General features: G+C 42.5%; 1 protein-coding gene across 1 annotated transcript in view; it reads left to right on the top strand.

Moving 5' to 3' along the window:
• The window catches only part of DNAH2 (dynein, axonemal, heavy chain 2), a 96427-nt gene that overhangs the window by 9389 nt on the left and 71053 nt on the right, over window positions 1-15985 (top strand). Inside the window, 8 exon segments of the mRNA XM_004685094.2 lie at window positions 3304-3532; window positions 4006-4116; window positions 4258-4496; window positions 5387-5578; window positions 7562-7767; window positions 8210-8339; window positions 8595-8777; window positions 9779-9993. Of these exon segments, the coding sequence (XP_004685151.1) occupies window positions 3304-3532; window positions 4006-4116; window positions 4258-4496; window positions 5387-5578; window positions 7562-7767; window positions 8210-8339; window positions 8595-8777; window positions 9779-9993 (1505 nt within the window).

The raw sequence follows: 15985 nt of genomic DNA, 5'->3' as shown, positions 1-15985 counted from the left end.
ATATATATATATACTATTTTAATGTAACTCCAATCAAAGTACCACAATCCCTAGGCCCCTTGTGTGCAGGATTTTATTTATTTGCTTATTTGTCTATGAAGGATTGTAAAAGCTGCAAAGAAAAAGAAATTATCAGCACAATGAAAAGGCAATATATAGAAAGGAAGAAAATATTTGCAAATCACATGCCTGATAAGAGATTAATATGGAAAGTATGTAAAGAGCTCATACAACTCAACAGCAAAAAAAAAAAAAAAAAAAAGGAAAACCCTTAAAAAATTCAAATGAAAAATGGTCAGAAGAATTGAATAGGCATTTTTCTAAGGAAAAATGGCCAACAGGTACCTGAAAATGTGTTCAACATCACCAGCCCTGAGGGAAATGCAAATCAAAACCACAATGAGATATCACCTCACACTCCTTAGAATAGCTACCATAAAAAAGACTTGAGATAAAAGTTGATGAGAACGTGAAGAAAAGGGAACTCTTGTGCACTCTGGGTAGGAATGTAAATTGGTGCAACCAATATGGAAAACATTATGGAGATTCCTCAGAAAGTTAAAAATAGACCCTCCATATGATCCAGCAATTTCACCTCTGAATATATAGCCGAAAACACTAACGCAAGAAGACATCTGTGTCCTAATGTTCATAGCAACATTATTTACAATAGTCAAGATGTGGAAACAATCTAAATATGTGGATAAATTCATCAGTGGATAAATGGATAAAGAAATTGTGATATATATGCATAATGTGTATGTATATGTGTATGTATATATGTATATATATACACACATACATGTGTACACACACGTATAGTGGAATATTATTTAGCCACGAGAAGTCCTATGACCACTTGGACAGACCTTGAGGGATTATGCTAAGTGAAATCAGTCAAACAGAGAAAGACAAACACTATATAATCTCACCAATACGTGGAATCTAAAATAAACAAAAGAACTCGTTAAAACAGAGACCAGGTTGGTGGTTGCCAGAGGAAGGGAGTAGAGTTGGAGAAATGGGTAAAGGTGTGGTCAAAGGGTATGAACTACCACTTAGAAATTCTGAGGATTTAATGTACAGCATGCTGACTATTGTTAATAATATTGTATTGTATATTTGAGAGTTGCCAACTGAGTTGATTTTAGAAGTTCTCATGAGAGAAAGAGAGTGAACACAGAAATATAGAGAAATGTTAACAAATAGTCATTGAGGTGGTCATCCTCAATCTTGGAAGAGAATACCATTTGAAAAAAAAAAATAGCATCATCAATGGGAATTCAGCCTCTTAAGAAATGAACCAAATAAGTAACTCATAAAAAACTAGGTGGAAGGTCTCCCTGGTGGTGCAAAGTCACAGCACTATGAAGCTATAGCAGCCACGGCAGCACAAATTCAATCCCCTGCTAGGGAAGCTGACCCACATGGAGTGGCAGACCTCTCCTGTCTCACCTGCTGCTCCCCTCAGCAGTGTATTTCAGTAGATCTGTCTGTTTTATTCCCTACTCTGTCTCTGGTGAATCCTCTTATCCCTATATCCCAATTCTGGCCTGTATCTCAATTCTTATATGCATAAATATATAAATCCTTTTTAAAAAAAGGATTTATTTATTTATGCATACAGAAGTGAGATACAGGCCAGAGGTGCAAGGGCGGTAAGAGGATTCACCAGAGACAGAGCGGGGAGCAGAACAGGCCGACTGATGAAGTACACTGCTGAGGGGAGCAGCGGGCCAGTCAGGAGAGATCTGCTGCACCATGTGGGTCACCTCCTGGGCAGGGGAATCAAACTCATGCTGAAGTGGCTTTAGCTTCTCAATGCTGTGCTTTAACCCGCTGCGTCACCAGGGAGGGCCCTAAATAAGTAAATCTTTAAGAAAAAAAAACAGAGAATCTATGAACCTTCAAATCATTTAAATAAAGAACTAATACTAAATAACCATGGGGATTATGGTTATGCTATAGAATGTGTATGTTATCAACCTGGACAATGTAAAAATAATACTTTAACAAAATTGGGAAGTGGTAGGAAAAAGATCGGGAATATGAAGAAGACAATGTATTTATCAAAGTCAGTCTCTCAAAGTGAGTCAACTGAACTTAAAATAGAAAGATAATGGGAAAACAAACCTCTTTATAAGAATCTTGCTTGTAAGAGCAGTATTTTAGGAAAAAAATCTCTCACAGAGGTGAAGACACTTATTTGAAGTTCAGTTCCTTTATTATGTTAACTTTAATGTCTTTATTCTATAAAAAGCAAGAAAAATAAAATTTAATACTTTTAATTAAAAATAGCATGAAAATTTTAATTAACATAATTTAATTTTTTGTACATATATAGGTATAAAAGGATGTCTGGAATAGTATTTTCTCTAAGGTTAATGACTTTAATGTCTGGATGGTGGAATTTTGGATGACATTTTAACTTTTATCTTTGTAATTTTCTACAATGTCTCAGTTATTTATAATGAATATATATGTCATTCTAACAAAAACAACAATCATTGTTAAACTTAAAAAAAATTGACACAAAATACCAAAATTTAATTCTGGGTAGTGGGAAGATGGATGATTATTAATTTCTTTTTTGTGCTTTCTTTTTTCTGTTTTAAAATTAAACACATTCTAAAGAGTTGTGACAAAAGCACTAAAAACAAAAAACAGCAAGTGACTCTGATCTTAGGGTGGGAATGACCTTTCTAAGCATATATAGAAGTCGGAAAGTTTGAATTTAAAAAGTTTTAACTAAACTATAGTTATAAATCTTTGCATGTCTATACAAAATAACAATAAAAGCTCATTATAAACAAAATTGAAGGATAAGTGACTAATTGAGGGAAAAGTATATGCCACCAAAGTGAAAAATTTCAGAAAGTCATCTCTTCCATTCCTTCTTCATACAGTTGAAAGTGTGTCATCCATTTTATCCTTTACGCTCCATCCATCCGTCCATCCGTCCATCCATCCGTCTGGCCATCCATTCATCCATCGTCCATCCAAGATTTATTCTTTATTTGTGGCCCAGTCAAGTGCTAGGTTCTGGAGCAAGCTGGATAGACACATAGTTTCTCCTCTAAAGGCATGCTTTCTGCATTTCCTCCCCATATGTCTGAGTATGGAATCAATTATGTTCCTGAAAAGTATAGGAAGCAGCTCCTGCGTCTTCCATTTGGAGAAGCATCAGGTTACATGTGGTGAATTGACAAAGGGCTCAGCCAGGCTCTCAACGTTGGAGCCTCCGATTCCTTTGGGCATCTTGGCTAGGCTTGTACTGAATGCTGATCTTCTGTCTTCATGCAGACCCAGGACCAGATTGTCTACTTCATTCGCCAAGCTCCGGTTCCCATCACTGCAGAGAACATTGAGACAACCTTGCAGTATGGAACAGTGCGGGGGTCCTACATCCCAGCCCTGCTTCGGCTGCTCAATGGTGTCTTTGTCCCTCAGATCTTTTCAAACACATCATGGCCTGAGAGCATTCGAAATCACTTTGCTTCTCATCTGCACAGGTTCTTGGCCTGCCTCACAGGTGAGTGAAAAGCGTGAACGTGCCCTACCGCCCTTCCGCAGTTGAATCAGTAAGGCAAGAGGAGATTCATCCTGACAGGGACTGGCATTGCCTGGCACAGAGTACATACAGAATTAGCCTAATCCAGACACACTTTTCTGCTGTAGAACTATTTGGCCAGATCTGCTCAGACTTAGATTCCTGGAGCACTCCTGGGGTAAGGGAAAATGGAGACTGTGAGGGGGCTTTTGGGGTAGTGTTGGTACAGATATCTGACCTTATTCTTGGCAATTGCATGTAATAGCTCAGTGAGGATTCCCTCTGGCCTGTCATTTCTCCTCTTGATAACAAAAAAGTAGGAGTCATAGTTCCTCCTGCCTGCTCTCCTGAAATGCATATACTTCCTGGACCTCAGATCATCTGCCATGATTAGGATTGGGGTGGTGAAAACTCATCTTTCTCTGTAAACTCCTACAGTCCTTTTGTTTCCCTAGACACACGGTACAAACTGGAGGGCCACACTGTTCTCTACATCCCCACGGAGGCCTTGAACCTGAAACCTGAGGTGGTGGTTAAGGACAAAGAGCTGGTACAGCGGCTAGAGAGTGAGTCACTAGCATGACTGATGTGTTCGGGATCCCACAGGAGAAGAGGGGTACAGCCCAAATGCTGAGAAAGGAGTAAGGTGGAAGAGGGGGAAGGATCCATGTAAAGCAGTGCAAGAGGTTTTGTATTCTTCCCCACAGCTGCCATGATCCACTGGACCCGGCAGATAAAGGAGGTGCTCAGTGCCCAGGAGACTGTAGAGACAGGAGAAAATTCAGGGCCTTTGGAGGAGATTGAGTTCTGGCGCAACCGATGCATGGACCTGTCTGGCATCAGTAAACAGCTGGTGAAAGAGGGAGTGAAACACATTGAGACCATCCTGCGCATTGCCAAGTCGTCCTACTTGGCCCCCTTTATGAAACTGGCCCAGCAGATCCAGGTCTGGGAGTGGACTGAAGAGTGCAGGCTTAGCAAAAGGGGCCAGCGGTTGGGATGACATGGGAGGCATAGAGGGAACCAGAGTAACCATTGACAGCATAGCTAGATATACCCAGAGTTTGCACATGTGCTTGTGGGGGAGTGTAGAAGTAGTGGAGCACAGAGGTGCTGAAGAGCTTATAATTCAGTTACAGAGGTATCTAGCTCATCAACAAAATACACTGAGTGCTCTCTGTAAGCCCAACCCCTACAATTCAGTGGAGAGAGTAAGACACAAAATAGGATTACTAGCTGGCATGGGATGAAAGACAAACCCTTGTGGTTCAGTTAAGAGAGTTGGCAGATAAGCACTTAAAATTAATTTGATATAGAATGCCAAGCTGGTTATGTTAGTGCTGGGGACGCCGAAGATCAGAGCCAGCTGTAGAAGTCAGAGAAAGAAGACTTTGCCTAGGTGGAATTGAAAGCTAGGTATTGAGGAAATGAGCCACAGCAAGATAGAGAAGTCTAAAAGCTGGCTGAGAACAGGGCAGTGAAGGGACTGGTGAAAAATAGGAGTGATGTCTGGTCTCCTGACCAACAGCTACTGGATATCTACTCTGTGCAGGATTCTCAAGTGAGAAGAGGAACAGGCACAAAACCAAGCATGGGGAATTCCCAGTCTGGTGGTGGTGGTAGAGCTCACATCTGAGAGGACATAAAAATACTTTTGGAGAAATGAGTAAATGAACATAAGGAGATATGTACAGACACTGGGCCTGAAGGGCTCAGGGCTTGGCTAGCTGGGAGAGATTCCCAGGAGAGGCAGGTCAGGGTAGGGCTCAGGATGGACAAAAAGTGATCACTTCCTTCCAGTGGGTAAGTTGACTCCCAGTTTCTCTTTACTACCAGGATGGGTCTCAACAAGCTCAGTCAAACTTGACCTTTTTGTCAATCCTGAAGGAACCTTACCAGGAACTGACATACATGCAGCCCAAGGACATCTCTAGTAAGCTCCCTAAGTTGATCAGCCTCATCCGCATCATCTGGGTCAACTCTCCCCACTACAACACTCGGGAGAGACTGACCTCCCTCTTCCGAAAGGTATGGGTCTGCAGAGGGTGTGATGGAGAGTTTTCAGGGTGCTCACATTGTTAGTCATTAGATTTTCTGAGGAAGGCACAATTTACTTAGATCTGCGGTGCTCTTCAGGTCCCCCCGAAAGTTCTGCCTGCATTGTCAGTCAGTCTTTGTGGTGCTTAGAGTTGGGGACTGGCTTGGACATTTAGATTCTGGATAGAAGTAGCTTGGAAGGAAAGCTTCTTTGGGAAGGAGCTGATGGAGTGTGGGGCAGGAGGAGGGACAGGACAGATTCCCAGGTGGGGCGGCAGGAAAGGGATGGAAAATACAGTGGACGAGAGGTAGAAGTAAGAAGGAATACCAACATTTGAGGAGCAGGACCGGATTTATCCACGGCAGCAGAGACAGAGTGGAAAAAATGCACTCAGCTGAGACCTTGCTGGGAAGTGCAGCTTGGAGGGTTGGAGTTGAGGTGGAAACTAGGAGGCTGCTTTGCTTTTGGGGGGGGGGTAGGTGGGGGCGGGGTGGTGATGATGGATGATATCAGGAGCCAAATCAAGAAGCAGGAGGCTGATACCCAGGCAGGTCAGGGAGAGTTAGAGAAGAGGTTGGCTGCAACTTAGGCTGTGACCTGAGGCTGTTGGTCCCCTTCACAGATGAGCAATGAGATCATCCGCTTGTGCTGCCATGCCATCTCCCTGGACCGGATCTTTGAGGGATACGTGATTTCCAGCAAGGAGGACCTACAAGGCTGCATTTCGTGTTGTCACGCGTGGAAAGATCACTACCTACGGGCTGTGCAGATGCATACCCAGTGCGCTGTGTCTCCTTGGCACCTTGTATAATTCCCTCCAGCCTACGCGGGTGGATTCTGACTCCTTCCAATAGCACTTTTTTAAAAGCCTACGGATTGTATTTTTCTCTATCTCAGAATTTCTACAAGGGTCCAAGTTTTCTCTCTGGAGACAGATATTCTAGTTCCTGGCTCAAGTTCTCCACTCTAATAACCTCTTCTCCCTAATTCCAGGAATCCTTCCTCATCTTTTCTTCCTTTTTCTGCTGTGAAACCTAAAATTCCATTTTGTATGAAACTCCTCAGACTTCTTGTGTTTCTTCTCTCAGGGGTCAGGAAAAGTTCTTCTGAGGGGTCTCATTTTCTAAGGTTGGTCCTGAACCCAGGATTCCTGGTTCAGCTTTGCATAGGCAGATTGAAATGTATGGATACTGCTTTTTGACTCAGTTAATCTTTGTCCTACCACAGGTTCTCCAGCCGGGGCTGGGTCCTCGATCAGACCAGCATATTTGCTCAGGTTGATGCCTTTGTGCAACGCTGCAAGGACCTCATCGAGGTGGGAAGCCTGTTGGGAGAGGAGAGTCATACTTCACAGCTGACCCTCCAGCATCCCCATCTAGAAGTACACAAGGGCATGGAGACGAAACAGAACTTAGGCCTCCTTTTTAAATTTTTTTTAGAAAAAGATTTATTTATTTGCACATACAGAACTGGGGTACAGGCCAGAGGTGCAGGGGCGGTGAGAGGATTCACCAGAGATAGAGTGGGGAGCAGAACAGGCCGACTGATGAAGCACACTGCTGAGGGGAGCAGCGGGTGGGTCAGGAGAGGTCTGCCACGCCATGTGGGTCACCTCCGGGGCAGGCAGAGATGGAACTCATGCGGAAGTGGCTTTAGCTTCTTGGTGCTGTGCTTTAACCCGCTGCGCCACCAGGGAGGGCCCTCCTTTTTCATTTTTTAAAAAAATTTAACTTTGTTTTGTGATTTCTGCTGTTTTATTCTTTTTGGTTGTTTTCTCATCCTGTTCTTTTAGGTCTTTGTCTATTATCACTGCCTTAGTATCTCATAATTTGTCCTGCATCCAAAATTCACCACAATGGCTCCCTGTATCTCACCGATACCCCTTAGTCTAGACCTTTTAAATTAAATTGAAGAGCTCAGGACATACATGTTCAGAAGGGTCAGTGGATATCCTCATGCTGACTTCTTTTCAGGTTTGTGACTGTCAGTACCATTTCGCCCGCTGGGAAGATGGCAAGCAAGGTCCTCTCCCTTGCTTCTTTGGCGCCCAGGGGCCCCAGGTAACGCGGAACTTGCTGGAGATCGAGGATATCTTTCATAAAAATCTGCACGTGCTGCGGGCTGTCCGAGGTGGCATCCTGGATGTGAAGAACACCTCTTGGCATGAAGACTACAATCGGTGAGGGGAGTGGAGCTGCCTCTTGGGGAGCAGAGGGTGGTGGAGTGGCAAGAGCATCCTAGGGCAACGTGGGGCCCACAGATCAGGAGTGGGTGCCGGGCATACAAGGAAGGAGGTGGCTGCCCACCCGTTAGCCTGTCGGGCCTGGACTCCCCATTCTGCCACTTGCCAAATAAGTGATTTGAGGCAAGTTATTCTACCCATTGAAGCCTGTTTCTGCCTCTGTGAAATAAGATTTGACAAAACCATCTCAGAGTATTGTTTTGGGGAATAAATGGAATTAGTGCCTGTACAGCACTGGAGGAAGCCCTCAGGACACAGTGTTCTTTTTTTTCAAAGAACATTAGATAGATTTCAGATATACATCGCTATGTATCAATATCTGTAAATGCAAAGGGATGGGCTGGGGGCATCACCCTTCAACTTGCCTCCGAATGTGCAGGTTCCGTGCTGGAATCAAGGACCTGGAGGTGATGACTCAGAATTTGATCACCTCTGCCTTCGATTTAGTTCGGGACGTGGAGCACGGCGTGATGCTGCTGGACACCTTCCACAGGCTGGCGACCCGTGAGGTGCCCCTGCCCCAGCCCCGCCTTACCCCTGCTTTTCTCGTGCCTTCTTGTAGTTCTTCCAGATCCCCCCAGATACCATCCTCCCTCCCTCAGCTCTTTGCCTTGCTCTGAGTTGCCAGTGTTTCTTTTCTTCCCTGTTTCCCTGGCTTCCAGCTCACTGGGAGCACTAGCGGAAAGGACTGTGGTTTTGCTCTACAACACCAGCCAGAGGGAACCCACATCTCCAGTGCCTCCCGTCTCTGTCTTCTTCCTCAGGCTATCAAGCGAACATATGACAAGAAAGCAGTGGATCTCTACATGCTGTTCAACAGCGAACTGGCCCTTGTGAACCGTGAGCTGAGCAAGAAGTGGCCGTACCTGGAGGCCTACATGGCCCATTACTCCGGACAAGCCTACTGGATGCGCATCCTTCGGCGTCGCCTCGACAGAGTCATGAATGTAAGTGTTCTACTCTTTCCAAAAACGGGTGCTCGGTGAGATGGTGGAGTTAATAGGCTGTGCCACAAACACTGGAGAGTTTCCCTAGAAACTCCAGAGAGTTTCCCTAGAGCGTTGTCGTGATCAGAGACTATGCTGGACTTGGGGGGTGGCAGCAGAGGTGGGTCCAGGGGGCAGGCCAGGCCATGGGTTAGTGTTTGCTAGAACTTGGGTCATTTTAGGCATTCTGTATCGAGGTGGAAAGGAGGAATAGGATCAGCTTCTGGAAGATGACAGAAGAGTAATTCAGCCTCAAAATCCAGGAACTGGAGCTATAAGGCCTGGTCTCCCTACAACAACAGGCTCAAAGAAACAGAAACATAACTGTCTTAAGAAATTTTGGGGACTAAAGCTATTGAGTTGCTGTTCTGCTATCATCTCATTGGTTCGGGAGAGAATAAGGCACCTGCAGGCAACTGGTGGTCTCAACAAGTGGGCTAAGACTAGTGTCTAGCCTTCTGCTGCTTAAACCCTTTGCCTTCTGTAATTGACTTACTTCTTGTTCAAAAAATTATTCATGCATATAAGAGCAGGGGTGCAGGCCAGAAGTGCAGGGTGTGAGGGGATTCATCAGAGATAGAGTTGGGAGCAGAAATATACTTCTGAGTGGAGCAGAGGTTGAGACAGGAGAGGTCTCTGTGCCATGTGGGTCAGCTCCCTGGCTGGGGATTGAACCCATGCTGCAGTGGCTGCCACTAGCTTCACAGTTCTGAGACTTAACCCCTTGTGCTACCAGGAGGCCCTGTAATTTACTTTCTTTTCCCACATTTTTTTCTTGAGCTAAATCTCCATGCTTCCTTTTGGCTCCCTTTCTCATTGTTCTTGGGTTTTTTTTCTCTCACTTTTCTTTTTGGCTCCACCTTTCCTATCTTGAGTCTTACACACATGATTAAAGTGTGTCTGATCGTAAGAAGGAGGAATGTGGTAAGTAGCCTCCACCCAGCCCTTGTTTTCCCCCTCAGTGTCTTTCTAGTGCTCATTTCCTGCCCCACATCGGGACTGGAGAGGAGAGTATACATACCTATCAGCAGATGGTCCAGGCCATCGATGAACTGGTTCGAAAAACCTTCCAAGACTGGACAGCAACGCTGGACAAGGACTGCATTCGGCGACTGGACACGCCACTGTTACGAATCAGTCAGGAGAAGGCCGGCATGCTGGATGTCAACTTTGACAAGTATGAGATCAAACCCATTCCTTCTCCCTGTACTTATCTTTGGTCATTACTTTCCCCCAGCTTCCCATCTCTTGGGGTATTCACCCCATTCTTTTTTCTAACTCCCTATATGTCCACTTTCGCATCTTTATTTTAATTTTATGGTTGATCTTCAAGAAGGCTGATAAAAAACAACCATCACCACCCTAAGTAATAACCACCTCTGAGTAACCCACTAGATGTGTAATGTAGGTGTTCTGCCACTAGGTGGCCTCCATGGTTCAGTTAAATCATCCAAACCTTGAGTCATGGTGTGGGCTTCCTGAGACTTGATGGGACATTACAAGATTTTTCACATGAAAATTATTTAAAGTTTAATTAATTCATCTATTATTCAAAAATATACGGTGAGTGCTTTCCACGCGCTAGGAGCCGAGTGAGGCGCAGGGATTGTACACAATGGCGGAGTCCCTCCCCGCTGTCACTCTAAGTAAGCAGTCTACCCTTGGTAGTGCTTCTTTTCCATCTAAGATGCAAAGAGAAAAATCAAGAAGGAGCTATGTAAGGCATCTGTCTGCAGAAATTACAAACCTTCTGGTGACAGTTTTTTCCTCCTAATTGGAAGGAAATAACTTCCTCCTTGGTGGGTTTTGGCTCCCTCTTGTCGTCAGTTAGGTCTTATAATAGGAGTTGCTTCCTACGCCTCTAAGCTGTTGCTACTAGCATTGGCTTTAACTCATAGACTGTCCTTATTTATTGGGAAAAATGTGGAAGGGGTTTTGCCTGAGAAGGCTCGTGGGGAAATGGAGTCCAGGGGCACAGAAGAGATGAATGCATCTATTCTGGGCAGCCTAGCACAGCCTAACCAGAGTGAAATGACATGACGCTGAATAAGGGAGCAAAGGACCCAACATGCAGAAATGGTGCTGAGCATTAGTCAGGCAGGTGAGGTGAAGGTGATAATGGGAAGGATAGGGGTGTTGGAAGATGCATGGAACAGGAAGCAGTTGAGAAACAGTGTAAAGATGAGAGTAAGAGGCTTGAGGTCAGTTTTGCCAGTTGGGGGTCCTGGGGACCAGCTTTGATAGGGTTCGCATTCTGTGAGTGTGACTGGTTAGGGATGGCCAGACAGGATCACATAAAAATTGCCTCATAAATTAACAGTACGGCTTTGAAATGACAGTATAGGCAACCACGAAGGGGTGAATCTACAAGAGACATTCTCCCACCAAGCTGGGTGGTCCTAAAGGCGGAGAGACACCCAGATGCATCTGGGGTAGTAGGAACATTAGCACATATATTGCCCTTTCCCCAAGAATGAAAGGATTATTCAAATAACAAGATCTTTTTGAATACCAATAGTGTATGTATCTATCTATATAAAGGATTTACTTATTTATATATACCAAACTGGGGTACAGGCCAGAGGTGCAGGGGTGGTGAGAGGATTCACCAGAGACAGCGTAGGGAGCAGAACAGCCAGATAGACAAAGTACACTGGTGAGGGGAGCAGCGGGCAGAGGTCCTCTGCGCCATGTGGGTCACCTCTCTGGTCGGGGATCGAACCTGTACTCAAGCAGTTGCGGCTAGCTTCTTGGCACTGTGCTTTAACCCATTGTGGCACCAGGTAGGGCCTGTATCTATATTTAAAAAAAAACAGAAGAGAAAACAGAAATTGAGTGAGGTAAATATCTCAGGCAGGTGGCTCCTTATTCTAACCCTCAGGGTCAGCCTGTGTGAGTGAATGAACATGAATGCCAGTGCCTGGGAGCTGAGTCTGAACTCTCAGATCTGTTTTGCATCTGACTTCAGATAAGTGACTCCTTTTCTTTGTGCCCAAGTTTCCTCATTTCCTTAAAAAAACCTTTTCTGAGGTTGTAGTGAGATGAGATGACATGGATGAAAGTGCTCACAAAAAATAGTAATCATTTTCCCTTAAAAAATAGCCTCATAAGACTTGGTAAACACAGTATTTTCAAAATTATTTTAGCAAAGTGACACATTTTAAAACCATTTTAACCTTTAAATCCTCAAGTTACACCAGGGCAGGAATGAAAACTCTCCCCTCACTTCAGTCCCCCAGTCTCCTAGTGACTCAGTTTTTCTGAAGAGTCAATGCTGTGAGTTTTGTGTGACATTCTAGAGACAAAAGCATAAGTCCATATAAGTAGCCTTTTGAAAGTGAACTGTAGCATAATATACACACTTTTCTGTAAATCCATTGTATTCAAAGTGATTTATTTAATTTGTCCATTATGAAATTACTGATCATTTTAGGAATTTTGCAAAATACAGAAGAGGTAGGAGGAAGAAAATAATTTCCCCAAAGATTGACACCTAAATGGCTTTTGGTATATTTTTTATTACCTGTCCCTCCACCTCTTTTCATATAGTTATCTTCATTTAATTAAAAAAATATTTACTGGGTATTTTAAAACAATAAGGTATTTTAAAACAATGCTCACTGAAAAACAAAATTGATGTAAAAGTATGCAAAGGAAAAAGTAAAAATCTAGTATACAGACCCACTCTCAGATGTAACCATGATTATCTTGTAATAAAAAATAAACATCCCATAAAATAGAGTCACATTGTAAACAGTATTTTTGAAACTTGCTTTTTTAAAGTTAGCAATATGTGGGAGATTTTCCATTCTGAATGTGCACAACAATGTACTTGTTTTTTATGGTTTATAGCATTTTGCAGTTTGGCTGTGCTGTGATTCAATCATTTGGTCCAGTATCAATGAGCTTTTGAGTTGTATATTTTCCATTAGGCTTCTGAATGTTCTGTACTGCAGGCTTCAACTGGGCTTTCCATACCTAGTTCCTTTCCCTGTGTAATGGGGGTGTTTCCCTTGTCTGAGCCCCTTTTCCCTCTAGTTAGGATAAACTTAGGAGGCAACTTTTCTGTCTGCTGTCACCATCTCTTGTTGAGGAACACTTTAGATATTTATCTAAAGTGCCATTTACATACTCTTTATAGTAGAGCTTAGCAAGGCAACTGGAAACCAACTATTTATGGCCCAGGTTTAGTTGAAACCCAAATACTGGCTAGACACATCTTCATGAGAGAAGAGGGACTCCTGTCCTCTGGCAGCTATTTTCTAGGGAGATCTATGATGTTTTACATTTTTGTGGTTTTTAAGATAAAACTGCCTCAATCCAATAAATGGTCTCTGGGAAAACAACAACATGATCTTAGCAAAGGACCCTGGGCCTATGGAGCCAGTAAAGAATTCCTAGATAGTTTTAGCTTTTCCAAAAAGAATTAACACTCCACAGAGTGGAGATAACTTTATCAGGTTTACTCTTCTGTGCCCAATGGCCTAAGATAAGATCTTGAAATAAGCAAGCTTTAGATGTTCTCATGGACCTCAGAAGTACCTAATTCTTCCTTAGTTCTGGGGAACTTCCTGTCCCTAATAGCACCTATTTTATCTCACAAAAGGTTTTGTTATCCCACCTTATATTCCAAAGATTTGAGCTCTGAAGTCCAAATAGGCTTTTACCATATTTTATGGCCAGACTAGCTTTACAGATTGCACTTAACACAAATAAATTCCAGATGTTGTCTCTACCCTGGCTGAACAGGACTGTGTTACCAACTCTGTAGGGAGCAGAGTCCTCTGTGTGGTGGGATTGCCCCAGAGCACAGAGGGGACACTGATATCTGTTCATTTTTGGTGTCTAGGGTTTCTCCTCCATCCTTTTCCCCCAATTTGTCCCACTTTCTCCATCTGGTCAGTTCATTCTGGGTTGTCATCACTAACCTCAGCTAGTTTCATTCTCCTGTCTCTGAGCACTTGTCTGAGAATAAATTACAAAATAGTTCAGAAAAATGATTCCCCAGACTGACTTTTTTTTTTTTTTTTAGAAGTGCTATTTGTCAAGAATAAACTTTGCATTCCAGAAATGTATAGACAGCCTTCTGGTTAAAACTGAACGTCATTGTGGAAAAAGTTCCCAGTAGGGTTTTTGGTTCAACATTAGGAAAGTATTACCCAAGTTCATCCTGTTGATTGACAAGTTAAAATGTGATAATTTGACTTCAAGTTATTTTGAAACTCTTATCAAGATGGGAAAATGAAGGAACATTATGGTGCAGTGTTGTGTAGCACGCACACCCAAGTAGCTTTGCTATGATTTTTAAGGAGATGGACTCAAGGCCTCCATTTTGAAGAACACAAGAGAATATGTTGATGCTACTAAAAATGCTTCCAAATATGTTCATACCCCTCCTTCCTCCTTGCACAGCTCTAACACAATTTTTGGTTAAATCCACATCCAGTGTTTATCTTGCTATGAGTATTGTTTACTGCTGAGCCAGGTAACTTTCTGTTGTTGCAATCTTCCCTTTCCGGGTAGTACATGTTTCTCTTCCGGGAATTACCAGGCTCACGGCTTTGGTTAGCACCCTGGTTAGTCCTTGCAGACCAGCCAGTAAAACCCTTTTGGATAATGTTTGTCCGTCTGCCTGACGCCCCAGATGCTGTGTCCCTTGGAGCTGTCCCTGTGCTCCTGCATGGGCCTGTGGGACTGGCTGTGAGGCTCCCTGAGCCGCCCGCGTGTGTTCCTGTTTCCTTTGTCTTCCTCTTTTTTGGTTTATGCCCTTGTTTTGATAGCTGTATCCTTTAGTAACTTTCTGAAACGCAGAGCATGGTGGGTACATTTTTCAAATTCTTGCATGACTGATATCACCAGCTTTCTGCTGATCACTTGTTGGGCATTTGGCTAGGTTTGAAATTCTAATGGAGAGAATTTTCCTTTGTTTTGGCTTGTCTTTTACTTTGGAAGTTTACGTTAAGTCTGGTGATTCACTGCTCCCTTGTATTTGAGAGAGGCTTATTATTTTGCAGAATTTTTACACAGCTCAAAAAACAATACATATTTTAATGGAGATCTTCAAGGTTTGAAAGAAACAGCACTTTCCTGCCATAGTCTCCTAAAGCATGTGCCACAGATAAGTGGGCACCTGAAAATAAATTTCCTTCATTGGAAGAGTCCTCTCTGATAAAAGTGAAAATAAATCCTTCATCAGATTCAAAATGTCATATTGTCTCCTATATCATTAATTCAGTGCTTGCCTATAGAGCAGGCAGAAAATGTAGTGGAATTTTCATTTCAATATTCTTTCCAGATAACATTATAGGAGTATTTAGAATGCTGAGTTTCATGAGTGTTTTCAGGTTGTGGAGTCTTTTATCCTCTGTGATTTAAAGTTCAATTTTATTTTTAAAAAGAAACCACAAATTTAAAAAAGTCAGTGATTTTAATTTAAGATTAAAAAATATATATAATAGTTTATTTTTACATCATTTTGTGCCTTTTTCTATCTCAGTTGTAATCCCTGTGGGCTTCCCATCACCAAATCACCCGTGTGCCATCACCATAGTCCATGGAGTGCACTTTAATTTAAGATTTTTTTAATTTAAAAAATATTTCATATTTTCTGGTACTTTGTGATTTTATATTTAGATCTTCAGTACATTTGAAATTTATGTTGATGTAGGGAGAAAGGTGCAGCTGAAACCTGAGTTTTTTTTTTTAATCCTCATTGACCCAATCTCATTTATTGAACTGCTATCTTTATAGTATAACAAATTCCCAAGTATATTTGTGTCTATTTTGAGATCACTATTCTCTTCTGGTATGTCTGTCTATTCATATGCAAGAAGCACACTGTGTTAATTATTGTCCTCATTACTCTCTTTTTTCAGACTTTTCTTAGATATTTAAAATTTTCATTTCCCCTAAGAACTTTAGAATCAATTAATTTAGTTCCAAAAATAGTCTTGGCCCTATGTTTATAGGAATACGATTGGATTAAATTTATAGGTTAACTGTAGAAGAATCAACTTCTTTAAGATTTGTGTCTGTGTATCCAAGAATAGCACTTTTTCTTTCAATTTAAGTCTTTTTTTTTTTTTGTCGACAAGTAATTTTTTTCTTTTTCTTTTTTCTTGAAGATTTATTTATTTATGCATACAAGAGCTGGGGCACAGGCCAGAGGT

Source organism: Condylura cristata, unplaced genomic scaffold (genome assembly GCF_000260355.1).
Source record: "Condylura cristata isolate star-nosed mole 26May11 unplaced genomic scaffold, ConCri1.0 scaffold00017, whole genome shotgun sequence".
NCBI lineage: Eukaryota > Metazoa > Chordata > Mammalia > Eulipotyphla > Talpidae > Condylura > Condylura cristata.
This window is presented reverse-complemented; position numbering and strand designations above follow the sequence as displayed.